The sequence below is a fragment of the Homarus americanus genome, unplaced genomic scaffold (assembly GCF_018991925.1).
Source record: "Homarus americanus isolate GMGI-L3 unplaced genomic scaffold, GMGI_Hamer_2.0 scaffold14467, whole genome shotgun sequence".
Taxonomy (NCBI): domain Eukaryota; kingdom Metazoa; phylum Arthropoda; class Malacostraca; order Decapoda; family Nephropidae; genus Homarus; species Homarus americanus.
This window is the reverse complement of record NW_024733734.1, coordinates 3593992-3618941: the sequence shown is the minus strand read 5'-3', so window position 1 is coordinate 3618941 and position 24950 is coordinate 3593992. Positions and strand designations below refer to the sequence as shown.

Sequence of the window (24950 nt, the reverse complement as noted above, 5' to 3'; positions counted from 1 at the left end):
TCTTGCGCTACGCGCGCCTCGATTCCTAATGCTCCTCGCCCAACAGGACCTCTGAGCAAACTACTCATCACCTTGCAACTCCTTAGCACTGCATTGTACAACAATATATATACAGAAAACGCATTGTGAGTTTCTATTCTACCTCAATCCTGAGTGTGAGATATCTTACATGTACGTACGTATGTGAGCCCATACAAAGAGACAATAGACAACCAAAGAGAATTGACAACTGGCCACATACTGTACACTACAGACGCTCGCCCCACAAGGGGTCACAGCTCAAGATTGAAGAAGCCGCAAGTCCAGAAAACTGTGAGGGCAAACTTTTTTGGAGTGAGGGTTGTAAACTCTTGGAACAATCTGCCAGAGAGTGTTGTGACGGCACCGAGTGTGAGCTCTTTCAAGACCAGACTTGACCAACACTGGAGCGGGTTCAGGTACATTCAGGAGCCGGTGCATGCCCCGTATTTGCCAACAGTGCGTGACAGAGACGTGACCGATCGCCCGGGCGGCTAGCGAGCCGATCTTTTGGTGAAGAGGATAAATGAAAAGGAAAAGTATTCAGAGACGTGACCGATCGCCCAAGAGGCTAACGAGCCGATCAGTAGCGAAGAGGATAAAAGTAAAAGTGGTGAAGAGAATAAATGTAAAAGTAAAAATTAAGGGTTCGAGCGTCGGCCCAGACAAACGTGAGAAACGTGAATAAAAAATAAAAAAATGCCCCGAACAGTTAGTAAGCTGATGAGTGGTGAAAATTATATAAATAATAATAATAATAATAATAATAATAATAATAATATAACACTGAATTCAAAATATGTTCACGTGGGCCAACTGTTTACATAAATATCCCTATCTTATGAGTATTATGACCGATCATAATGGCCTTTCCTCGTGTTCCCTCTTTTTTTATTCCGGAAATTTATTGTATTTACGGCAATATTCTGGACGCAAGTTAAAGTTTTATTACCTATAAGTTGTTTTAATAGGCCATGAAAAGTAAAACTTTATTAACAAGATTGTGGAGGGACCCAGTGACCTACTGAGTCAAGTATGTTGTTTTTCACTACTTTCTTAAACTTCTTAATTTATCTTTATAATAATTAGTTTACTCAGTATAAGAAAAATATAGTGTCATTTGTGTGGTTTCATTTACATATTAACAACAATAATGTTAATAATATGAGCCTCGTTCATCTAACTGGTTTATACCAAACATCTGCGTATTACAACTTTTAGTTAAAGTTGTATCTACATATTCTGGCTTTTATATAGCAATGCCTTATAATTATGTGAGTTAAGCGAATAATATATAATAGTATTAAGTCAGACGCCAGACCCAATATTCTTGGAACAATATGCTGTCGTTAATGATACTAATAGTTTGGGTGAAATCCGACGGCTGGCAACAAGGGGTCCAGGCTTGACACCTAAGAACGCTGCTACACTATTGTGCTCACATAAAATAAGCCTTTAGTCACGTACGTCATAGTTTTATTTTGTATTTTATTTTATCCTGCATTTGATACAATATTTATATGACTAGGAGATATCAACTTATCCTTAGAGGTGTCAGAAGTAATGCTATTGTTATGGTGAGGCAGCGAGACCCTGAAGCCTTCAAGGATTTTGTTTGTTTGTTTGTTTGTTTGTTGAAGATTGCTGGCAGAGTAAACGTATTTTAACAAATATTACATTTTGTAGTTGATTAATTTACGTATCAGTGCTCTAACTTGCTGGGACACGGTACTTCAGTTCATGACAATGCCGTCTTTTATATAATTAATAAAATCAAAATCAGACTGGTTGAGGCTGTTTGACTGAACTTTTGGCTTTTTGAGGAGGTGGTCAGCAGACCTATTTATGGTGACTTACTCCACCACACCAAATGAGTTTGTCTGTAGTTGGTACTGTACAACTGTAAACTTGGAGACCAAAGCCAAGTGGTTCATTCATGATAAAATTATTATTTTTTTGTTCGTAGTGGATATTTTGCCGTGACGGCTAAGTTCCTACTAACGCTATTTTACCGTTTAGTGCGCTCTGATTGGCTAAGTACTTTCTGTTTGACGAGGGTAAGGGTCCGCCCCCTGGCTTGGGGGTTAGGTAAGGTTAGGTAAGTTTCTTTGGTTGGTAAGGTCAGGTTCTATTAGGTTCTAGTAAATTTTGCCTCTTTTATAATGATTAGAACATTAATGAACAAAATCGAATCAGTATGTTAGTTTAGACACTTTTCTTCTATAGCATTTCTCTCTCACATTTCACACCACCATGGGTCTCATTTTGCACGTGCCAGCAGCACTGGCTCACAGCAGCCCTGACACTTGCTGCTTGTTGGCCTTGAGTCCAGGGGTGTTGCTTTCCTGCTGGGATGTCAAGGTATTGTTGGGCAGGTAGAGGCCTGTCTCATCCTCTATGTACATCTTGTACCAGTGCTCTCGCCAGCCACACGCCTCTTGGAAATTCTGTGGCACTCTTAAAATTTATAGAGACACCCACAGCTCCCACGGAAGTCAGGCACCTCCAGCGTTTAGCAAAGTACTGGTTCATTGCTGCTTGTACCAGCTGTACACAGGGATATACCCCATTTCGTCACCAACCCGGTTCGTCACCAGTATCAGATCCATTTCGTCACCACTAACAGACTGTGAGTCACTGGTATTAGAGTGATAAATTGTAAGTTATTATTTTACACAAATGGAAATACACATGTATACAGACGACTCGAGAATTATTGTGTTAGTATTATACGTGAATATAATTATTTAATAAAGAAAACGATTTAAACAATAGTAAATAAACAAAATACAGAACAAATGGTTAAATATGCCTATTACAGCAACCACGGAATTTGAAGAAAAAACTGGTTTTCTGATGGATTTTGATGTGATTAGTTCAAATCTGACCCTCGTTTGTGATTTAGTCCCCCCATAACAATACTGGGGAACAGCATGGGAATTCGTTTTTTTTTAGGGGAGGGAGAAAGCAAAAGAACGAGTGATTTATGGATTATACAATACAACCAAACTAAACCTTGCTTAGCCACCTAACCGGAGACTCTGCCCCCGGACCCCCGGTGGCCCTAGCTGGGGGCAAGGCCATATGTTAGATAACAACCAAGAGTCTCGTGGTCAGCCTCCACAATAATATCAGTAGTCGTTACAGTATTTCTTACTTTACTCTGAGTCAGGGTCAGGTGCTCTGATTTTATTCGGTAAAGGTGTAAAATTGTCGGAATTGGTTTAAATTTTTTCTACACACTAATATGATATTAACCACAAAAATGGAAACGCCAATGCATAGAACCTAATATAACCTGACCTAACATACCCTTAGGTTGACAGGTTCTATTAGGTTTCTTTGCATTATCGTGTTAATTTATGTATTTAACAACTTATCTTAATATTGAGGTTGATATACATCAGCAATGGCGAGGAGGAATTTGTGGAAGTATTCACCATCATTTATAGGAAAAGTCTCTTGAAGAGGGATTCAGCGAGGTAAACAACAAAAAATGGCACCGGGAGGAGAATTGTGAAGCGGGATAGAGTAAATAAAAAATAAAATTAAAAAACACTTAGGCCCCGGGTGACGTTCTAGAACGTCCGCTTATTTTCCCGCTTTTTTATTTTTTATTATTTTTGGAAAAGTTGATTGTTTTTTTATTTAACCCCGTGGGGGGTACTGCCAGCAGCACCCTAACCCGGGGCTTAAGGGTAAAATCATTATAGAAAGTTGTCGTTTCTTTTAATATACTGTACTTCAAATCATCAAAACAATAAGTACAGTAAATATAAAGAAAATTAACAAACAACTTCTGGTGGCAGCCGTTATCTACATTCTACACCTTTACCATTTATTCTTTTTAAAATTCAATAACTTCTTCATTATAAATTTGCGATGGACGTGTATATAAAAAATTGATAATAGAAAAAAATAGTTCTATCGATTGAGTGAAGTGAATTTCTGGAATTCTTGGGTTGCTGTAATTGGCACAATGATCAACAAATGAAGGTGATTTCTTCTTCTTCACCACATTGGTTGATTTGCAATTACAACTAGTTGCTGAGCACAAGCTAAAATCATGCACAAGAAAAGCAAATCATGGCAAACAGGTCCATCTGTGGAAGCTGTGGGATGAATATGAAGAAAAAAATATCACCGCTTCTAATTTCCTAAAAAAATGTCAGTGTCGTCTTCCAAGCTTGCGTGAGTAATAACAATGTTTTTCTTTTTAATTTATTTTTAGTCTTTCACATACAGCATTGTTTAAGTGAGATGATTACATTTTTAATAATGTTTTTAGTTTTTAGTGTCTTTAATATATTGTCTTAGTGAGATGCTTGCATGATCCAATGTATTGTTATTCCGAGGCATAATTTCATAATACAATTTTGTTAACTAGGTGTTTTGATTATTTTCTATCCCAAGCAACAGTTATTTTGGCAAATTTGGTGGAATTTTTGTGTCCCTTTATATTGGTGTATTAATTATGTAAGAATTTTATGGAATGTTTTGCCCTTGAAATGGTGATGAGAATGAACGCGGTAACGAAACGGGTAAAAACAGTGGTGATGAAATGGGTAAAAACAGTGGTGATGACATGGGCAGACCCCGTACACAGCAGTATCCACTTTCTCGTATTTCACTGGACCCTTACGAGTGTGGGTGAGGCTTATTATTTACCTGCGCCTGACAAAGCTTTTTGTTCCTGTTGCCTCAGCTTCCCCTTGGCAAACTTCACATCATAGATGGTGGACATACCCACTCCATACTCCTCAATCAATGCTTTCTCTGTCATTTTCTTCTCGTGTTTGGTCAGAATGTCCATTTTTTTTAATGGACAGTCTTTTTCACTGGGCCTCTCTTGGAACCCCCTTGGTGCCACGGGTTTTCTCTGTAGCTTTCGGCATTGTAGTACACGTGTACACAGTACAATGTGTACACAAATTACACCATATACGATGCTACAGTACTCAAACACTGTCCACTGCTATGCGCTTTAGCTTATGTACTGTATTCACACAATCCTAATTTACACTGTAATCACTGTTCACATCTTAACACTGTACAGTACTTACAGCAGTGGCATATTCTTAATGAATGCAAGGCATGCCTAGTAGAAAGCAAAATATAGTTTTAAATAGTATCTTCAATAATACAAATTTAATTTCAGAGTCATCACAGTTTTCACTCAGGAAAGTCGAGGAGACTCAGCATCCCTCAATGCATGCAGAAGGATAAGCCACATGCCGTCAGTGGACATATAGACATAACCATCCTGTCAATAACATTCTAAAATGAACTTTATTGTGTTGGTGCATAAGGCATTTGAGCCATTTTAGTCAAATTTAATATTTTTTTTCCTTAAAAAGCGTGAAGTCTTGTGTTATACGGTGATATTATATTACCTAAGGGTTGTTGTTCCATAAGAGTGGCTATTTAATAAGGATTCTGTAAATGTAATGAGTACAAATGCCTGCAATTCGAAAACTGCATTCACTTGTCAAGAGGCTATGTACAGTAGACCGTTTGCTGCTCTCAGTCAGCTAGACAAAACTGGTCCACATTATCATTTTTAATATTTCTAAATAACCCTACAGTCCACTTTCACTTATATTTTTTTCACTTGGGAAAGTTAATCAGTTTTCTGTTTTACTTGAAATAATAATTGGGTCATATAAATAAAAATATTTATTAATTATTTAAATGTTCAGCAATAAGATCATTGGCAACTTTACAGAGGGCCAGCGTTGTGCATGATACCTAATAATTCTTCTTAACTAATTTATTTCTAAATTACTGTAGATCACACTGAAAGCTTAATATTCTTTAGCCGTAAGTATTTTTGCACCCATTATTTAATGATTTATAATAGATGCTCTGTCAGATGCCTTTGATATAATTTAAGAAATTAGGTATTTATAAAAGCTTGGCAACCCTTATTTAGAGAAAGGCCTTATCCTACTTGATATTTGATTTGATAACTGATATATGTGGTGTTCTGCATGTCTCATCAGTGCAACCATGGTATGCCACTGACTTACAGTATTCTTACTCAATTGTGTCCTGATACAGTAATGAACATTACGCAAACACTGTCCACTACTATGTACAGTGTTCACACAATGTTAATTTACAGTAAAATTACACACTGTAATCACTGTTCACATCTTAAAACTACTTTAACACTGTTTTTTTAGTTGACTTTGCCCTGGTACAATCATGTACAGTAGTGCACAACACAAATTGTATGCCAAAACAACAGCGAGTGAGAGATCAAACTTGTAGAATGGCTGGTGACAATGAACTAAGCGTGTCCTGGTGCTAGCCTTGGGGTATGATGTGGGCTTAAGGGGGGTCACCTGGGAGATGCATCAACCTATCTCAGGCATCCCATGAGGTCACAGGACAGCATTAGCCAATCATACCGTGTGAGCTTATGGCCCAAGTGGTCTTCCCACCCACCCACCCACTTATCCAGAACTGAGGACCCAGGAGCCTGACACAATATTTTGTCACTTTCTGATCACTCTCATTCCCAGGCCTGGAAAAGAAAAGTTTTGCGAGATTTTCTCGGAACTTTCTCCTGTAGTTGTGCTTCTTGCTTCCACGGAATTTGTTCCAAGACCCAGAAAAAAGTATTTGGAGAGAGGTTCCAGATTTTTTCTCAAAATCTTCCAGAAAATGCTTAATGATTTTTAACCTCGGAAAATTGTTCCCTAACCCAGAATTGAGAGAAATTTTACAGAAAAAATTCAAATTTCAGTTCCAGCTATTGGAGAGTTCTGGCTAATGGAGATTCTGGCTAATGGGGATATTACTTTAGATACCTTTCTCAAGTTATCATATTCATAGGACATTGCAGACTATTTAACTTACTTTATTTTAAGAATACAAATGTTGCTTATCATATTCCTGATCTAGAATTTTGTGTTGAATGATTCCTATAATTTAGTTCCAAATTCCACAATTGATCTTGTTAAATTTTTAATGACTCACACATGCTTTCACTGTGATTAGATACAAATCAGTGCTGTACTTTACTATTGTATGTAAGTACAGCACAGTAAACTTAACAATCTTTATACTGCACTTAATATGCAGCACATCTTCATCCTGCTTCTGTGGATGTACTGTACAGTATTCCATGTAACAAATTCTGTTTTTGTTTTTCTACAATTCAGGGGTGAGGATGGTGCAGCTGGCTTGTAGATGTCTGAATATCCGTCTGCATGTGCAAGAGACAGCTGACGCACTAGTGCAGGGTGTACCAAACCTTACACCAGAAGAAGGCCAACACCCTTTCTTCTTAAAGGTTGGTAATGTTCTGTTTTTCTGCCTTTTACAGTGTCTTAGCAGCTACGCACACTCAGGCCATAGACAAGGTTATTCACAGTGCTGTACGGTATTATCCCTCTCGCCAGCCACTCGTCCGGTCCAAATCTCGCCCGTAAACTGGCCGATGATGCTACCTGCATCATCCAAAATGCATAGATTTTTAATTTAATTTATTTTTCATTTACCATTTACGGGTAAAATTTGGCGAATATTCCATCTATTTATTACGTAATAAAAGAACAAAATAGTTAAAGCACTACAGTATATACAATGATACAGTATATACAATGAAATGGGTGTGGAAAGATAATATCTTACATGCTGGATCCCCATGCCTTTGGTCTGGCCAGTGTGAGTGCTCAGGGTCAAGGGAGACATTTGCTCCCCACGGCCTGTGTAGTGACGCAAATAGTGTCATCGGCCAGTGAAAGGGTTAAATTTATAAGTTGAGCCCCACATAATTTCTCACATCAGCCCCGCGGTGTTGAGTTTTCCTATTCAAAGCTGCCTTTAATTCTTTATATACAGCTCCTCCCCGACTTACGACAGGGTTAGGGACCCAAATCCAGGATGTAAGTCGAAATGGTCGTAAGTCAAAAATGCTTAAATAATACCTAGAAAATCGAAAATGGGTGTCTCTTTTTCTTCTCAGCACCACAAAACTCTCACTTTTAAGCTTGCCAGCCATTTTAAAGTGAATTACAAATGAAAATTTTGTCTGTGTACTGATGTTGGGACTCGAAAATACGTAATTTGACAAAATTTTGGTACGACTGAGGCAGGTCGTAAGTCCGGGTGGTCGTAAGTCGAGTAGGTCGTAAGTCGGGGAGGAGCTGTATACATACAGGAACCATTATTCTAATGCAGTGATATCTCCGTTAGCCAGAACAATTGGTGCAGAACACTTCTGGGAATGAGAAATTTCCGGGTTACGAGATGACTTTCTCAAAGCCGGAAAAAATGCCTCATCCCCGGAATTTTCTGGATAATGGGAAAATTTCTTGGAAGTTCCAATAATTTCCCACTACATCATCTATCGAACCCGGAAAAATATCCCCCATCCCCGGAATTTTCTGGGTATCTGGAAAATTTTCTCAGAATTTTCCGAGAAAATTTCAATTCCGGCTGTTGGAAAGTTCTGGGTCAAGGGATAAAGGCTAAATTCTCAACTGTAATGACACACATTACATCTGCAGTGACATACATTAATGTAAATAAATGTAAGTGGGGCTTGTGGGACAGCTGCTTGCATCTTAACTGGCACAGCTTCCTTTAACCCACAAACTTATATGGTTAAACTAATCATTGTTTGGTTTTATGTCAAAAATTTTAAGAATGACTAAGCATAATCATGTTGTCTGTAAAAATGTCTGAACAGTGGTCCCTTGGTTAACAAACGCCTCAGTTAACAAAATTTCGGTTAACGAATTACTTTCCATAAGAATCTTCATTTCGGTTCACGAACAAAAATTATATTAACGAATTCCTTACGAAAATCACGTTTTGTTTTGAACATCAGCTGATCAGCTGAGGGGGTACTCAGCCAATTCAGTAATCTGTTCTATGTTTATATTCGTTTCCAATGGAGTAAATATCAATAAAGTTGTGCTTTATAATATTTATGCATGTTTTCTATTAAAATTATAAGTAATTTTTAACATTTATTTAACATATTGATAATATATGCAGTACAGGGAACTAGTTAGTTGAGCACCCATCAGATGTGTGGGTCAGTCACCAGGAGTCAGTCTGGCTTTGTTTACAATCGAGAGAGCAACTACAGTCATGCGCCAGTTAACGTCCGATCGCATATACGTCCGTGCCCCCCTAAAAAAATGGACCACCACTCCACGACCCCCTGACGGAGACACGATGATCCTCCCCATACTGGTCAGATATTATGTGTTAAAGGAATATGCTTCCTTCCTTTGGCTTTTTTTTAAGCATTTGCCTCCAGGTGTAATGTTAACGTACATCTATTGAGGATAAAATCTTTCACCCACAAATTGACAATAACACACTTGCTGTAATCAGACATATCTAGTTGCCTCAACAATTGCAAGCCCAGTTGCAATTGGGGTTGCAATTTCAAATTCTGTGGCATTACTAAGGAATATCGAAGTCTCTGGTGCACTGCCCTCTAAGATTAAGAGAAAACGGAGGACTCAGGCGTCCTGAAGTGAGAGAAAACGGACTCCTATGACGGGGCACTCAAATAAAGAGACATGGCTACATGTTTTGTGGACTACCCACTGTACAGTATTGATCGTACCCTTTTCATCACTTTGTAATAAACCTAGCCATGCCTATGTGTGTTTATGATATTTACCATAGCATTATATATACATTTAGTGGGTCTAAATGGTCGTAAAATGGGAAACTTGGGGTTGGGTGCCTGGAACCAATTAGAATAAATCCCATAGGTTTCTGTACTTTCGGACAACGTCCATATCGGTTAACATCTCGTTTCCAAGAATGTATCTAGGACGTTAACCGGCACATGACTGTACAGTGGTTTCTCGGTTAACGAACACAATTCGTTCCAGAAGGTCGTTCGTTAAACGAAAATTTTGTTAACCAAATCCATTGTTTCAATGGGATATTGGGTAATTGGTTCCAGCTCACCAAAAAGTACATAATAAAGTAAAAAAAAAATGCAGTAAAGTACACTTACTTTGAGGTGTGTATGTAGAAGGCTCTTGGTTGATGATGATGATGGGAATTAGAAGTGGGGGTGGAGGAGAAGGGAGAAGAGAAGGAAGTGGTATGGAGGAAAAATCACCTTCAGTGGACCCATGCTTGATGCCTCATTTCACCAATAAAATTTTAAGCTCACTAGGTATAATTCAAGATTATTTTCTTTAAATCAACACTGCACTGTGCTATATATTATCAATATGTTAACTAAAGTTCAGAATGACCAATAATTTCAATGAAAAATGCAAAAATATTCAAGACACCAACAAAATAGTTGCTCTCTCAACAGTAAACAAAGCCAGACTGACGCCTGGTGACTGACCCATGCATCTGATGGGTGCACAACTAACTAGTTCCCTTTGCTGCATACTGTATCTTATCAATATGTTAAATAAATGTTAAAATGACTAATAATTTTAATAAAAAACATTCAAAAATATTAAAAAGATGAAATTTATTGATATTTAATCCATTGAAAGCGAATTTAAACTTAGAACAGATTACTGAATTGGCAGACTGGGCCATAAACTCATTCGCACAACAACAAACTGGTATGTTAGTTCCCTCTACAGTACTGCATATATTTTCAATATTTAATGTTAAAATGACAATAATTTTAATATAAAACATTCAAAAATATTAAAAAGCTCAACTTAAATGTTATTTAATCCATTGGAAACAAATTTAAACTTAGAACAGATTACTGAATTGGCAGACTGGGCCTTCAGCTGACCAGCTGAAGCTCACAACAAAACTTGATTTTCGTAAGGATTTCGTTAATCAAATTTTTGTTCGTTAACCGAATTGAAGATTCTTATGGAAGGTAATTCGTTAACTGAAATTTCATTAGCCGAGGCGTTCGTTAACCGAGGGACCATTGTGTGTGTGTGTGTCCGCAGTCGGCCCTTCACATATGCGGGTTTAGCATACACGGATTTGCAAATACGCGGATTGCCCCGCCGGAGGAATATTCTGTACATTGAAGTACAGTAATTGAAGTACATTCAAATCGCGCCCGCCACCCCACACCGCCCGCCACCCCACACCGCCCGCGTCACCCCACCCCGCGCTCCCGCACTCAGTCAGTCTCGTTGTAACCACGCTTGTGTTGACATCAGCATTGTAGGTCGACCCTGATTTTTTGACCAAAAAATTGTTAATTTATGATATTCCTCATTTATAGGTCGACCCAAGATTTGAGGGTAATGGAACCAAAACCTTCAGTAAAAACGCTCTACGTCCTATAAACTGAGGCTCACCGTGCCTGAAACACGAGTGCCGAAGGCAAATTGTTTACCATTTATTATTATGACACTTTACACTAAAATGCGGGTAGTTTCAACAAAAATATTGTATATTTCCATTCAAGTATTTTTCAAGAGGGAGGGACGGAGCCAGCCAGCCAGCGAGGGGTGGGGGGAGGTGATATGTTTGACAGTTTGAGCCGAAGGTCTCTGTGTGTTTATTTAACAGTCCTACTACGCTTTTCCCATTTTAAAATGCCAGTGAAATGACCTGGGAGAATATAATTAACATTGCTGGGATTCTTGTAAGACACTGATTAATTTGAATAGCAACATGCTCTAATTTGCACTAGACATAACAATTTTAGTACCGTACAGTGGTCCCTCGGTTAACGAGCACAATCCATTCTAGAAGGTTGCTCGTTAACCGAAAAACTCGTTAACCGAAACTATTGTTTCAAGGGGTTTTTTGGTAATTGGTTCCAGCTCACCGAAAATTGCCTAAATTCAACAAAAAGGGTAGAAAAATACACTTACTTTGAGGTGTGTATGTAGAAGGCTCCTGGATGATGATGATGATGATGGGAATTAGAATGGGGGTGGAGGAGAAGGGAGAAGAGAAGGCATTGGGGTGGAAGAGAAGTCACCCCATGGCGCCATTTCACCCATAAAATTTTAGTTCACTTGGTGTAATTCAAGATTATTTTCTTTAAATCAACACTGCACTGCATTAAATATTGTCAATATGTAAAATAAATTTCAAAATGACCAATAATTTGCTTGGAAACAGAAAAAAAAGCGTTTAGTTGAAGAGAGTCTCAAGCAAGATGTTACCTCCACTGAAAACAGAGAGAGACTAACGCCTGTCTGGTGTGTTAACAGGCTGGATGGCATGCCAGAAACTAGTTTCTTTACCTTCAATTATGTTCAATAATTGTTAAAATGACTAAAAAAGTTAATATTAAACTTTTAAAATTTTTGAATAGTATAAACTTCTTGATATTTACTAAAATAGTAAGGAATTTAAGCCCTAAAACCGATTACTGTATTGCCGGACTAATACTACAGCTGGTGGACCGCCAAATGCAAGCGAAAACATGTTGAAGTCGGCTCATAAGAAACTCGTTAATCGAGGAATTGCTCGTTAACCGAAGTTAAGAATCTTATGGAAGGTAACTCGTTAACCGAAATCTCGTTAACCTAGGCGCTCGTTAACCGAGGACCACTGTAATGAAATTGGTACATGTACACTCCAGCTTTGCACTAAGGTCATTTATTTCTTTTAGTACGGTGTGTGCATGTAAATGGTTGAAAATAAATGAAGAAATTTATGTTAATCTACCCAAAAATACAGTTGAAAACTCTATACTGTATTATAAAATGTACTACAGTATTGTACACTAATGTACTACATTTTTATATCTTGGGCAAAATATATGATGTTTATATTCAAATTATTGGCTGTCTTGCAAGGATTCCAGCAATGCAAATTATAATCTCCTAACTTTAGTCTGAGATATTATATAAGATAAACACCTTAAAGAATAAAGTTATCACCAATCTTTTGTCTGGGAACACAAGGAGGCAGGTAGCCAGCGAGCATGGGGGGCGGGAGGTGAGGTGACAGAGTGTGGTGTTTGTTTATTTATTTGAGATAAGATTTGACAGTTGGCGTTGAAGGCCTGTGTGTTTATTTATCATTACTTAAGAGTGAATAAGCTCTTCTCATTATTTGCCACCCAAACGACCTGGGTGAATATAACTTACATTGCTGGGATTCTTGTAAGATAGTGATTTATTTGAATACCTGTATAAACAATCTATATTTGCAATAGGCATAACAATTTTAGTACCGTAATCATTTAGTACATGTACAGTACAGGTTTGTTCCACGGTAAAATTTTTTGAACAACGAAAGAAAGCGAAAGTCATTGTTTTCGTCATGATTTTATCCCACTTTCCACTGTAATACGTACGTCATTTCAGCAAAAATATTACATTTCCATATTTATTTCTGAGAATATATTCATTCAGTCACAGTTAAGGTAAAATATACTTGTGATGTAATATTTTAATGAAAATACCTGGTATTTAGAAATACGGTATCGTAGTTTTCTTTTGTTTCAAATTTAATTAACAAAGATTGATGCTTCAAATGTAATGAAAAAAATTTATTTCCAGTATCTATAAATAAACTTTAAAAAATGAATACTTTATGTTTTACATCATCCTGTGTTACCATACCATGCATTTGGCTACTTTGGCCTTGCTATGATGACGCAAGAGATCTGCCCTGGCAACTGTACCGACACTCACAGCTGGTGGTGCGTCGTTTCCATTGTTTACTGGTAGTTACTAGTAAATATTTTTCAACCTAGCGAAACTATTACCCGTTTAGAGGTCGACCCCCAATTTTTTGCCAAATAATGTGGTCTTAAAAACTCGAACTACACACAGGTATATACGGTAAATAAGGACATGGGGGGGGCCAGGGTTTTTTTAGGGGGTGGGGGGCAGCAAAAGTACACGGATTTTTAACATTCACGGGTATCTCTGTTACCTAACCCCCGCGTATCCGTGAGGATTAGGTTTTCAAAATGGCTGCGAATTGCCAAATCCAAGAATAACGTTTGCGGACCGGGGTGGGGTAGGGGTACATTTTAACTCATGTACAAAGAAATATATATTCTCTTAGGAAAGAAATATATATTCTCTTAGTACAATTATTTCTTTTACCTGTATTGTATATATGAACACATACAAATAGATAATGCTGTAATGGGAAAATCATCTCTCAAATAATCATAAACAAATTTATTAAAAATGTGATGTCTACCTTCAAGCTCGTGCTTTAAAGTTATAAGGCATTTTCCAATTATTATTTATATGTATGTGTTTTGCTCAGTGCCGGATTTAGACCTGTGGAGGCCCATGGGCAGCCTCTTTGTGGAGGCCCCCTCATTATAACTACCCAAGAGGGAGGGGTGGCGAGTGAAGTGAGCCTAAACATCTGGGAGTTCCGGGGGGCGCTGTAAGCCCCCCGGGAAAATTTTGAAATTTGAACACTTCTTTGGAGAATTTTGAAACCATATGCAATTATATTGAAGAAATTAGAACATTGTGAAATTTTTAATTAACTGTATATTTATTGATAGTGTACAAATTCCCAACACACACACACAAAAGTGAGACATGACTGGAGTCATTCATGTGGTTTCAAGTCGACCAGCCCTGATATGTGGAGGCCCCCAGATTGTGGAGGCCCCTGGGCAACTGCCCACTTTGCCCTCTCCTGAATCCGGCCCTGGTTTTGCGTGTGTGTGTCTACACACACACACATATAACAATACAGGTAAAGGAAATTACTGTCTCTAGAATGAATGGCTCCCTGTCCCGAAGAAATGCTGGCAACTTTAAAACTACCCACAGACATTCTTGGGTACATCCAGGGTGTCATCCGCAAACTTGGGGGGCTCCTGTATAAAATTTGACAGAGACAAAATCCTGAGTCCTCTTTCTTAATTCCCTATGTGTATATCAGTAACAATGACAGATCTATCAATATTAAGAGAGTAAACTTTTTTATGTGCCTATTTTGTCTTGCCTCAAGTGCTATCTCTTAGTAGTAATTACCAAACCTTGGCTTTTATAAAAACAATGTCTAACTGCCCAAAAGAAATGTTTGACTCCTTTCAGTAACTGCCGTTCTTATTTATCAACTTTATTTTTTCCTTCTTTAGGGTGCATTCTTGGTTACCTTGAGCTTAGGTGGCATAACAGAGGGACAGAAGTTCTTAATAAGCAGCTCCCGTGTTGGTGGCTGGACCATCAAAGAGTGTCTCAACTGCCATCTGTTAACACATGCCACTCAGGGTGTCAGTGGACCAGTTGCTGCCAGTACCTCATTAATAGTAAGTGTGTGTGTTAAGGTGAGGGACATTTATTGTTCTTAGCCCTTTATAGATCCTTTTCCATTTCCACTTCTAGAGAATATTACGATGGCTCCTTGTCTTCCTCCTGTTCAGATATGTTCCCTAGTGCTGCCCCGGTTCCTTGTCTTCCTCCTGTTCAGATATGTTCCCTAGTGCTGCCCCGTGGGCAGCTCTAAGTCGGATGCAGGGTGGGTTTTGGGGTAGTCTTTCCCAAATTCTGTCAGGATGGTAGTCTTCCCACTATGGCATCTAATTTTATGGCAGAACTTTTAGGTATTTTACTTGCCGTCAAGATTATTTTTACCCAACCTCAGCGATTTTCGTAGTGCTCTTCAGGCCTTAGCTAGTGTTTCATTGCTACATCCCTAAGTTTTATATATTTTACAGTGGCTCTCATCCAAGGTCGGGGCCGCAAAGTCAGGTTTTGCTAGGTTCCGGTCCATGTGGGGGAGAAGGGGAATGAGTGTGCATTTCATTCCCCTCTACCTGCTGCTGATATGAAGCCAGTAATAAGAGCTGCCATCTACTCGAGTTGGCAGTGCAGATGGAATGCTGTCGGGGCAAACAAGCTCCTCTACATCTACCCTGCATTGGGTGCCTGGAGATATCAGGGACTGTTGCGCCGCCAGGAGGCTGCTTTGGCCTGCCTCTGTAAAGACCACACATGGCTGACTCATGATTTTTTTAATGGAGAGGGTCCCTCTCCATTGTGATGACTGCCTGGTCCCATTTACTATTCGAGGGGGGGGGTCTTACTGTCTCTCTTTGGTGCTTGTGGGGGAGTGGGTAGTGTGGGAGAGAATGTCCTCTCCTTCGTGGAGGACGCTGGCCTTCTACACAAACTTTGAGTTTTTCTATTAACGTTTAAATGGTTTTTAAGAAAGTTCTATATTATTTTTACTTTTTTTTCTTACATTATTTTATTTTAGTCTTTTAAGCGTATATTTAATTCGGCAGCATATGACCAACCGGTAAACTATTGCATCGCTAAGGATGTAAATACCACAATCAATCAATTGTGATGTTATAATTGTACAGTACAAATACAGGTAATTATACTGTAAATGGAAATGCCGTGAGGGCAGGAAGGAACAATAAAATTGAACGTTGATGCTAGACAGGAAGCTGCTATTTTGTGGTCTCCTAGCTCATCCCAGTGTGGCAGAGTATTTTTTAATTGATCATTCTTTGTCACTGCAGACATTGTGTACACAATTCAGGGCCCAGAAGCACCTGGTTGTGGCAATACTTGATCATAGAAGCACCTGTAGACTTTGTGATGTTCATGTGCTCCTTTATTTTGGCTGCATCCTTCTTAATTGTCCGGATCGTAGATTCGTTAACACCATGCTGGCGCGCCAAATCAACCTGTCTTGTTCCTTTCTCCAACTCTCAGATGATCTTGTATTTAATTTTGTAGCTTAGGGAACGTTGTATCTTCTTTGGTTTAGGGCGGCTGGGTCCAGGTAATGCAAAGTTTCTTTGTGGTGGTCCGGTGGAAGCCATTCTTATGGAACAATAGATACCGATATACACGGTGTAGCCTGAAGGGGTGTAACTGGCGCGGGTAGGTCAAGGGGCTTGAATGCTCCCGCGGTGGGGCACTTCATAGTACATTAAACCAATCACGGCTAGCGGGGGAGGGAGGTAAGGATGCTTGGCCCAATCACAGTCCGATACGTCATATGACGTCACCGATAACGCAACAAAGACATACACTGCGCAACCTACTCGCGCCGCTTACCCAACATGGCGGGAGATGGCGGGAGGTTTAAATCCAAAAATGGCGCTGCGGGAGAGGACCGCCAGCCGCTCTCTGCGTAAAAGAGTACACGCACCGCGTAAAGTGAGCATTCCATGTTCGGCAGGGTACCGCGTAAATGGTATTTGTTATTTCTATTATTGTCAAAGTGTAAGTTTTACTGTTTCCAGTTTACATATACTGTACAAGTGATATCCCCGTTACCTAGTTATCTTGCACAGATGGACACTAGCCCTCTTCCTCAGAACATTTCTGGGTGCTGGGGATGTTTTCCTCGAGTCTAAGCTACCGGAATCCATAAATGCAGTTCTTATTAAGTTAGAAACTCCATTGCTTTACTATAATAATCCAAAATAGTTTATCTAAAAGTTTGCTTAAATAAATATATTTGAAAATTTAAAATCTATAAGATATGGGCATGAATGAAGCTGTGTGTTACAGCAAAGACTGGTATTTTTGACTCCCATGGAGCTGTGGGGGATTAGTGGGTCTGACCTGACCTGTAACTGACCTGACCTGATGCAATGCCAGGTGGAGGTAGGGTGGGGGATTAGTGGTCTCATATTTTGACCTTGTGATGGAATGTCAGGTCACCCTTTCTTGGGTGGGGGATTAGTGGGTCTCATGACCTGAAGATGTCTTGAATAAACACGAATCCTAAAATATTTTTAGGGATTTCAGTATAAGTATAAATGGGGAAAGTTGTATCCCTTCAACATTACATTACATAACATTTTAAAATATGGAGTGAGAAAGCAGAAAGGTGTGGGTAATTAGAGAGATGGAGTGGAAAGTAGTGTTGCCAAGCGCTCCTCAACAGCTGATATTTAACTCGCAGTCACACACACACGCAGATGTATCATACAATAAGACCTTCACTCCTTATGCTTGCTGTCTTAATTCCCTTGTGTTATTTTTTATTAATTTTTTTGTGTGTGGGTGTGTGCACGCTTGATGTTGGGGTGTGTGTGTTGTGGAGTGAGAGTGGTGTTGGAGGGTGTGTGTGGGTGGTGTTGGAGGGTGTGTGTGGGTGGTGTTGGAGGGTGTGTGTGGGTGGTGTTGGAGGGTGTGTGTGGGTGGTGTTGGAGGGTGTGTGTGGGTGGTGTTGGAGGGTGTGTGTGGGTGGTGTTGGAGGGTGTGTGTGTGGTGTTGGAGGGTGTGTGTGGGTGGTGTTGGAGGGTGTGTGTGGGTGGTGTTGGAGGGTGTGTGTGGGTGGTGTTGGAGGGTGTGTGTGGGTGGTGTTGGAGGGGTGTGTGTGGGTGGTGTTGGAGGGTGTGTGTGGGTGGTGTTGGAGGGTGTGTGTGGGTGGTGTTGGAGGGTGTGTGTGGGTGGTGTTGGAGGGTGTGTGTGGGTGGTGTTGGAGGTGTGTGTGAGTGGTGTTGTGTGTGTGGGTGGTGTTGGAGGGTGTGTGTGGGTGGTGTTCGAGGGTGTGTGTGGATGGTGTTGGAGGGTGTGTGTGGGTGGTGTTGGAGGGTGTGTTTGGGTGGTGTTAGAGGGTGTGTTTGGGTGGTGTTGGAGGGTGTGGTGGGTGGTGTTGGAGGGTGTGTGTGGGTGGTGTTGGAGGGTGTATGGGTGGTGTTGGAGGGTGTGTGTGGGTGGTGTTGGAGGGTGTGTGTGGGTGATGTTGGAAGTTGTATGTGGGTGGTGTTGGAAGTTGTATATGATTTGATTTTGATTTTGCCACTTACAGCGGCTACTTTATTGTGCACCCCACACTCATCCTGTGAGCGGTAGCGCAAAAGGATTACAGAGTAGAGTTTACAAAGGGTCATAATAATTAACCCCCGTTGTCAGGATATTATGGCACTGAATGTTACACAGTATTTCATTTACATTATTTGTTTAGTTCTATACATAAAGGGTAACTTATTCACAATTGCGTGAGTACAGGCGTGTGAGGCAGTATGTCTGGCCTCACACTTTGTTATTCACATTTACGTGAGAGGTATTCAAGCACATTGCGTATTTGGTTCTGTACATGAGAATTGATATAGTTACTAAGTGCAAAAAAGTGGATACAATCTTAATATGTCGGCTATCTTGCCATTAGAGATGAAGTGTTGTACCATTTCACACACAGTGTGCTTGGACCTGTCCCTAAAAGGTTCTATCTTCACACAGTCGAGGACGTAGTGTTCAAGTGTGTGGCCATATGTATGGCCACACACTTTACATTTAGTTTTGTTTACATCTGATTGAGGAACATACTGCCAAAGGTACTTATATCCTAACCTTAATCTAGCGGTTACAACGTCTTGTAATCTAGTGATTTTGTTACTTGCTCCATATACATGTTTCACTTGATACATCTCATCATGGTAACCTATGGATCGACTAGTGCCTGTTTGCACTTGTCTACTTGCGTCAAACTCATCAATAAGTTCTTTCTTAATTACAGTTTTAAGGGTTCTTTTTGACAGGCCCAAATTGTATTCAACGGTGTCTTTGTTAGACGCGAGTTTGGCGAGGGCATCAACTCTGTCATGTTTTATGAGGCCTATGTGAGAGGGGATCCACAACAGTTTGACCTTGACACCCCGGTCAACAAGGCACGCATATTTGTGTCTGGCTTCAGAGACAAGAGCGTGAAAACCTGAGTCGAGGGTGCCAAGGGCAAGTAGTGAGGATAGAGAGTCAGTGATGATGAGACTGTCAGTATCAGTGGTTTCAATGAATTTAATAGCTGTGAGTATGGCAACTAATTCAGTTTGTAGAGTGGATGCCCAGTTGTTAATTCTAACTCCTTTCTCAATTATATTACCGTCAGGTTGAGTCACAACAATAGCACTTCCAGCCCTCCCACAGGCGGTGTTAAGAGATCCATCAGTGTAGATGGTCTGTGTGATATTATCATCAGTCTGTAGAGTGTGTATGTGTTCAAGAGCTCTCAATTTGGCAGTGTGTTGGAGATAAATGCTTTGTATAATTAATTTTTTAGGCGGATACGTCGGTATTGTGATATCGAAGGGAACTGTCCGCCAGGGTGGCAGGAAGCGCTGTTGTGTCTCAACTTTGTACAGGTGGTCTAGTCCAAACATCTTCATATGTGTAGCTGTAGTTTGGATCCATTTAGACTCAGTAGTCCCATGGTTCATACATTCTAGCAATTTTAAGGAAACAATGTTATCAGGATCACCACGCAGAAGCCTCAGGGCTATCATGAGGTTGACTTCAATTATTCTATCTTTAACACTGGGTATACCTAGTTCTTTCCTCATATTAAGTACTTTAGTGCTCATGGGACATCCTAGGATAATTCTGAGGGCTTTATTTTGCATTTTCTCGAGCTTGTCAACGCCTTTCCCGTCACGAATGACCAGGGCTGGTGCGTGGTAATCTATCAGAGATCTTATATAGCCTAGGTACATTGTTTTAACAATTCTAATATTAGCACCATAGTGTGGGCTGTACCCCGCTACACTTCTAAGAGGTCTCAGTCTGTCAGTACATTGGCGGGTTAGCTGTTGTATGGCAGGTAGGGTACAAGGGACGGAAACACCAAGGTATTTAAAAGAAGAAACATAGTCAATAGTGTTGTTACCTATCTTGAACTTGGCGGGGCCGCGTTTGCGGTTACCAGCTTGTTTGTTGAACACCTTAGTTTTCTCAGTGGAGATAATAAGACCGAGGTTCCCACAGGCTGCGTATACATGGTTCAGGGTGGTTTGCATTTCACGATGAGTTTTAGTATGTATAAGAATATCATCAGCATAGCTGATTGAGATATTGCTGGGGTTGTCTGGTATTAAATTTAATAATGCATTCATAAGAACATTGAACAAAGTGGGGCTAAGTACTCCACCTTGAGGGGTACCAAGTTGCATATCTTTAACTTCACTTTTGTAACCCTGAAACAGTGCAGCAGCCCTTCTGTTGGTTAGGTAACCACTTATCCAGTGTAACAGCCTACCTCCTATATCCATTTTGGCTAGTTCGTACAATATCAGTTGCCTATTGGCAATATCAAATGCAGCTTTTAGGTCAAGAAATGTGGTGTATCTGTGCCTCTCATCACCATGCACAGTTAGGAATGTGGTGATGCAATTATGTACACCTTTACCATGGGTGAAGCCATTTATGTTAGGAGACATGTGTTCTCTGATTCTATATAAGAGTCTGCCAAGAACCATCCTCTCAAAGGTTTTACACAGCATCAGGCTGTCCTGGTTTCGGTATTGGTACAACAATACTGTTGGTCCATGATGTGGGTAGTTGGCCCTCGGCATGACTCATATTGTACAATACCAACAATGGATTGCCTGGCACGCGCCTTAGTAGTCTAACGATGTTGTAGGTGACTCCGTCCTCTCCAGGGGAAGTAGACCTACCCCTGGCGAGGGCGGCGTCAAGCCCCCACTCAGTATATGGAACATCACACTCATCGTGCTGTTTGCCCAGCATAAAGCTATTAAGATTACTTCTCTCTACAGACTTCGCATCAAGGAGTCCCCGAGTCCCAGCTGGTAACATGTCATAGCTAGACACATGAGCCCACTTTGTTATTAGCTCATTCGACTTTTGCAGAGGGTTTGGATGGGAGACGTGTCTTCTGTTTTTACCTCTGATTATGTTTATGTCTTTCCAGGCTTTGCTGAGGGATGTGTGTTGGTTCAGGCTGTTGACATATGTCTCCCATGCATTTTGTCTGAGTTCGTTTACACGTTCCCTGACAGCAGCAAGGGAAGCTTGATACAATTGTAACATTTGAGGTGTTCTAATTTGTCTGTAACCCTTACCCACCCTCCTGACCCTAGCCCTGAGTTTTTTCAGCTCAGGGTCATTATAGCACTGCTGTTGCCTGTTCCCATTATGCTGACCACGTTTTCTCCTTTTTTTGGTGGAGGCATTGTTGGTGAAGTATGCATAAGTCCTATCTATCAGATCATCATGGAAACTTTGGTAGTTGTCAGGCTTGTAGCCCTTGTACCAGTCATGGATGAAGTCTATGAACTGGCTTTCATGTTCTTGCTTGACTGTGATTCTATGTCTGTTGAGTTTACCACCAGTGGGGGTATCGTTGGCTACATGTATACTAGCTTGGATTGGGCTGTGGTCAGACTTAAGATCAGTGACAACATCAGAGCTATGAGTTGTGTATGATAGATTAAAGCCAATACATTTGTCTAGACCCCCGCCATAGATGTGTGTTGGTTCATTATTACCTATAATTTGAACATCTTCATATGCACTGAGAAGTGAGACAAGTCTCCTACCATTGGTGTTAGTGGTGGAGTCACCTAATTTCTTGTGTCTAGTATTCAGGTCACCCATCAGGACAGTGGGCTCAGTGTGTAAAAGGTCTGGGAGATCTGTGTACTGAAGCTGATCTGAGGGAGCATAGGCGTTTAGCACGTTGAGTGTGGAGTTGCCCAGGTGGATAGTGATCCCATGGTACTGAAGGTTGGTAGTCTTTTTGGATACAAGAGGTACATGCGGGAGTGACTTCTTAACATAAATCAAACATGTGTGAGTAGGATCATAATACACATAATTAGGCAGACTGGGTGGGGGCTTACCATTAGGTGTGAGACACTCCTGCAGACACACAATATCGATGTCCTCAGTCACAACTTTGTGGTGTAGGTCAGGGTATCGTTTTCTAAGGGATGAGATGTTCCAACTCATCACCTTCACCGCTTTGTATCTTTGTCTGGTATTAACACTGGCCATTATGAAATGTATTTGGAACTTTGTCTGGTATTAACACTGGCCATTATGAAATGTATTTGGAAAGAAGCAAAAGGCACTGTATGATACTGTTCTTTTCTGCGCTGCCTGTCCCTTCGGCAGGCAGTAGGCCAGTTAACCTTTTTGAAACATTTCTGGAGCATGTACGGCTCAACAATTGTTGTATTTCAGTGGCAGACAACGACACACTTTGGTTACACTCGACATCACCACCATTTTCTGTTTGTGTTTGTTCATCTTCACTGACCATGTCCACAGAGGCATCAGTAGAACTGTTACCAGTATCACTATTTTCCTCTGCGTGGACACCAGTTCCTGGTGGGTCTTGAGTTTCCACATCTGGTACTGACATCTGAATGTCTTCAGTTTGACTGTAATTTTTCCGTAGCTGCTGCACTGTGTTGGTGGTGTTTTTTTCCTTTAGTGTATCACAGAGGCTCCTTAACATTTCAGTTTGAGCTGTAAATTGAGCTTTGAGTTCTTTAATTTCATTTTTCAAATCATTGATCTCTTCACGTTGTGCGTGTTCACGGAGTGTGTTGGCAGCTACCTGTTGTGTCGGTACGTCTGTGTTGCCCCATACTGATCTTTCGATGACTGCTGGTGATGATCCTGGAGCTTTGGTGGGGAGGGCGGGCCAGGGGTTGGCCGTAGGGAGTACCCTAGCAGCATTAGTGTTTCTTGAGACCTGCATGGGTGGTGGGTCTGGGAGCTGAAGGGGTGTAGGAGCTCTAGAACAGTCAGGGTGCCATACAGGAACTCCAACTGTTTTGCAGTTAATACACTTCTGTTGGATGACACCCCCTTGAGCAACTGTATCTCTGCAAACCTGTGTTGCATGTTGCCTTGAGCAGAGACCACACCACGGCTTAGTCGAGGGGCATAACCGGGCCACATGGCCCCAGTGCTGACAGTTGTAACACCTCCGGTTAGGGGGCTGATAGAGAGTTACCTTCAGAGTCCGATAGGCACCACGGACTCGAATGGTCTTGGGTGGGTCTTCCGAGCCAACCCAGTCTGCAATGACTGCATTCTTGCCCCTGAGTCGCTTCGTCCTTCTGATGTCGGGATGAGCTTCTAGTAGTGTAGGGGTCTGGTACTGGTCGAGCCCTATGATTATTATGGTTTTCTTGCTCGGTGGTTGGGATGATTGTTCCATGGTTATTCCCCTTATGCTATTGGTGAGGAGATCCTGTATGACTGCTGGGTCGTTTCTAATCAGAACATGATCTTGTGTACCGACTCTGAACTGAAACTCAGCCTCAGGATATTTGTCTTCCGCATCGTTCAGCCAGAGATACTTGTCTTCAGGTGATGTACCTTCAGGGAAGTATAATCTTACTCTCATGGGGGGTTGTGGTTGTAGTTGATGGTCTCTAAGTTTTTCTGCCTTTTCGGCCTTCCGCTTGTTCCTGGACTGAACTAGTTGAAAGCCATCCTCTCCGTTGGTGTCAAGGTCAACACCACAGTCGCCTGGCTCACTCAGTGCATCAGGAGAGTTAAAGCGAGTAGCTGGGTCTCCAGTCAACTCAGACATGGTGAGTTACAGGCTGGTTGTATGTGGGTGGTGTTGGAGGGTGTGTGTGGGTGGTGTTGGAGGGTGTATGGGTGGTGTCGGAGGGTGTGTGTGGGTGGTGTTGGAAGTTGTATGTGGGTGGTGTTGAAGGGTGTAAGTGGGTGGTGTTGGAGGGTGTATGTGGGTGGTGTTGGAGGGTGTATGTGGGTGTTGGAGGGTGTATGTGGGTGGGTGGTGTGTGTGTGGGTGGGTGGTGTGTGTGTGTGGGTGGGTGGTGTGTGTGGGTGGTGTGTGTGTGGGGTGGTGTGTGTGGGGGTGGTGTGTGTGTGGGGTGGTGTGTGTGGGGGGTGGTGTGTGTGTGTGGGTGGTGTGTGTGTGGGTGGTGTGTGTGGGTGGTGTGTGTGTGTGTGTGGGTGGTGTGTGTGTATGTGGGTGGTGTGTGTGTGTGTGTGGGTGGTTGTGTGTGTGTGGGTGGTGTGTGTGGGTGGTGTGTGTGTGTGTGGGTGGTGTGTGGTGTGTGTAGTGGGTGTGTGTGTGTGTGGGTGGTGTGTGTGTGTGTGGGTGTGGTGTGTGTGTGTGTGTGGGTGGTGTGTGTGTGTGTGGGGTGGTGTGTGTGTGTGTGGGTGGTGTGTGTGTGTGTGGGTGGTGTGTGTGTGTGTGTGTGGTGGTGTGTGTGTGTGTGGGTGGTGTGTGTGTGTGTGTGTGTGGGTGGTGTGTGTGTGTGGGTGGTGTGTGTGTGTGTGGGTGGTGTGTGTGTGTGGGTGGTGTGT

The 24950-nt window shown here is 41.3% G+C and overlaps 1 protein-coding gene across 1 annotated transcript in view; it reads left to right on the top strand.

Annotated features, from left to right (window-relative positions):
• The first annotated feature begins 3777 nt into the window (after positions 1 to 3777).
• Positions 3778 to 24950, top strand: part of LOC121869874 — a 105056-nt gene continuing 83883 nt past the window's right edge. Inside the window, exons 1-3 of the mRNA XM_042371439.1 lie at positions 3778 to 4209; positions 7188 to 7318; positions 15023 to 15193. Of these exons, the coding sequence (XP_042227373.1) occupies positions 7196 to 7318; positions 15023 to 15193 (294 nt within the window). The 5' untranslated portion in view covers positions 3778 to 4209; positions 7188 to 7195. The remainder of the gene's footprint in view (positions 4210 to 7187; positions 7319 to 15022; positions 15194 to 24950) is intronic.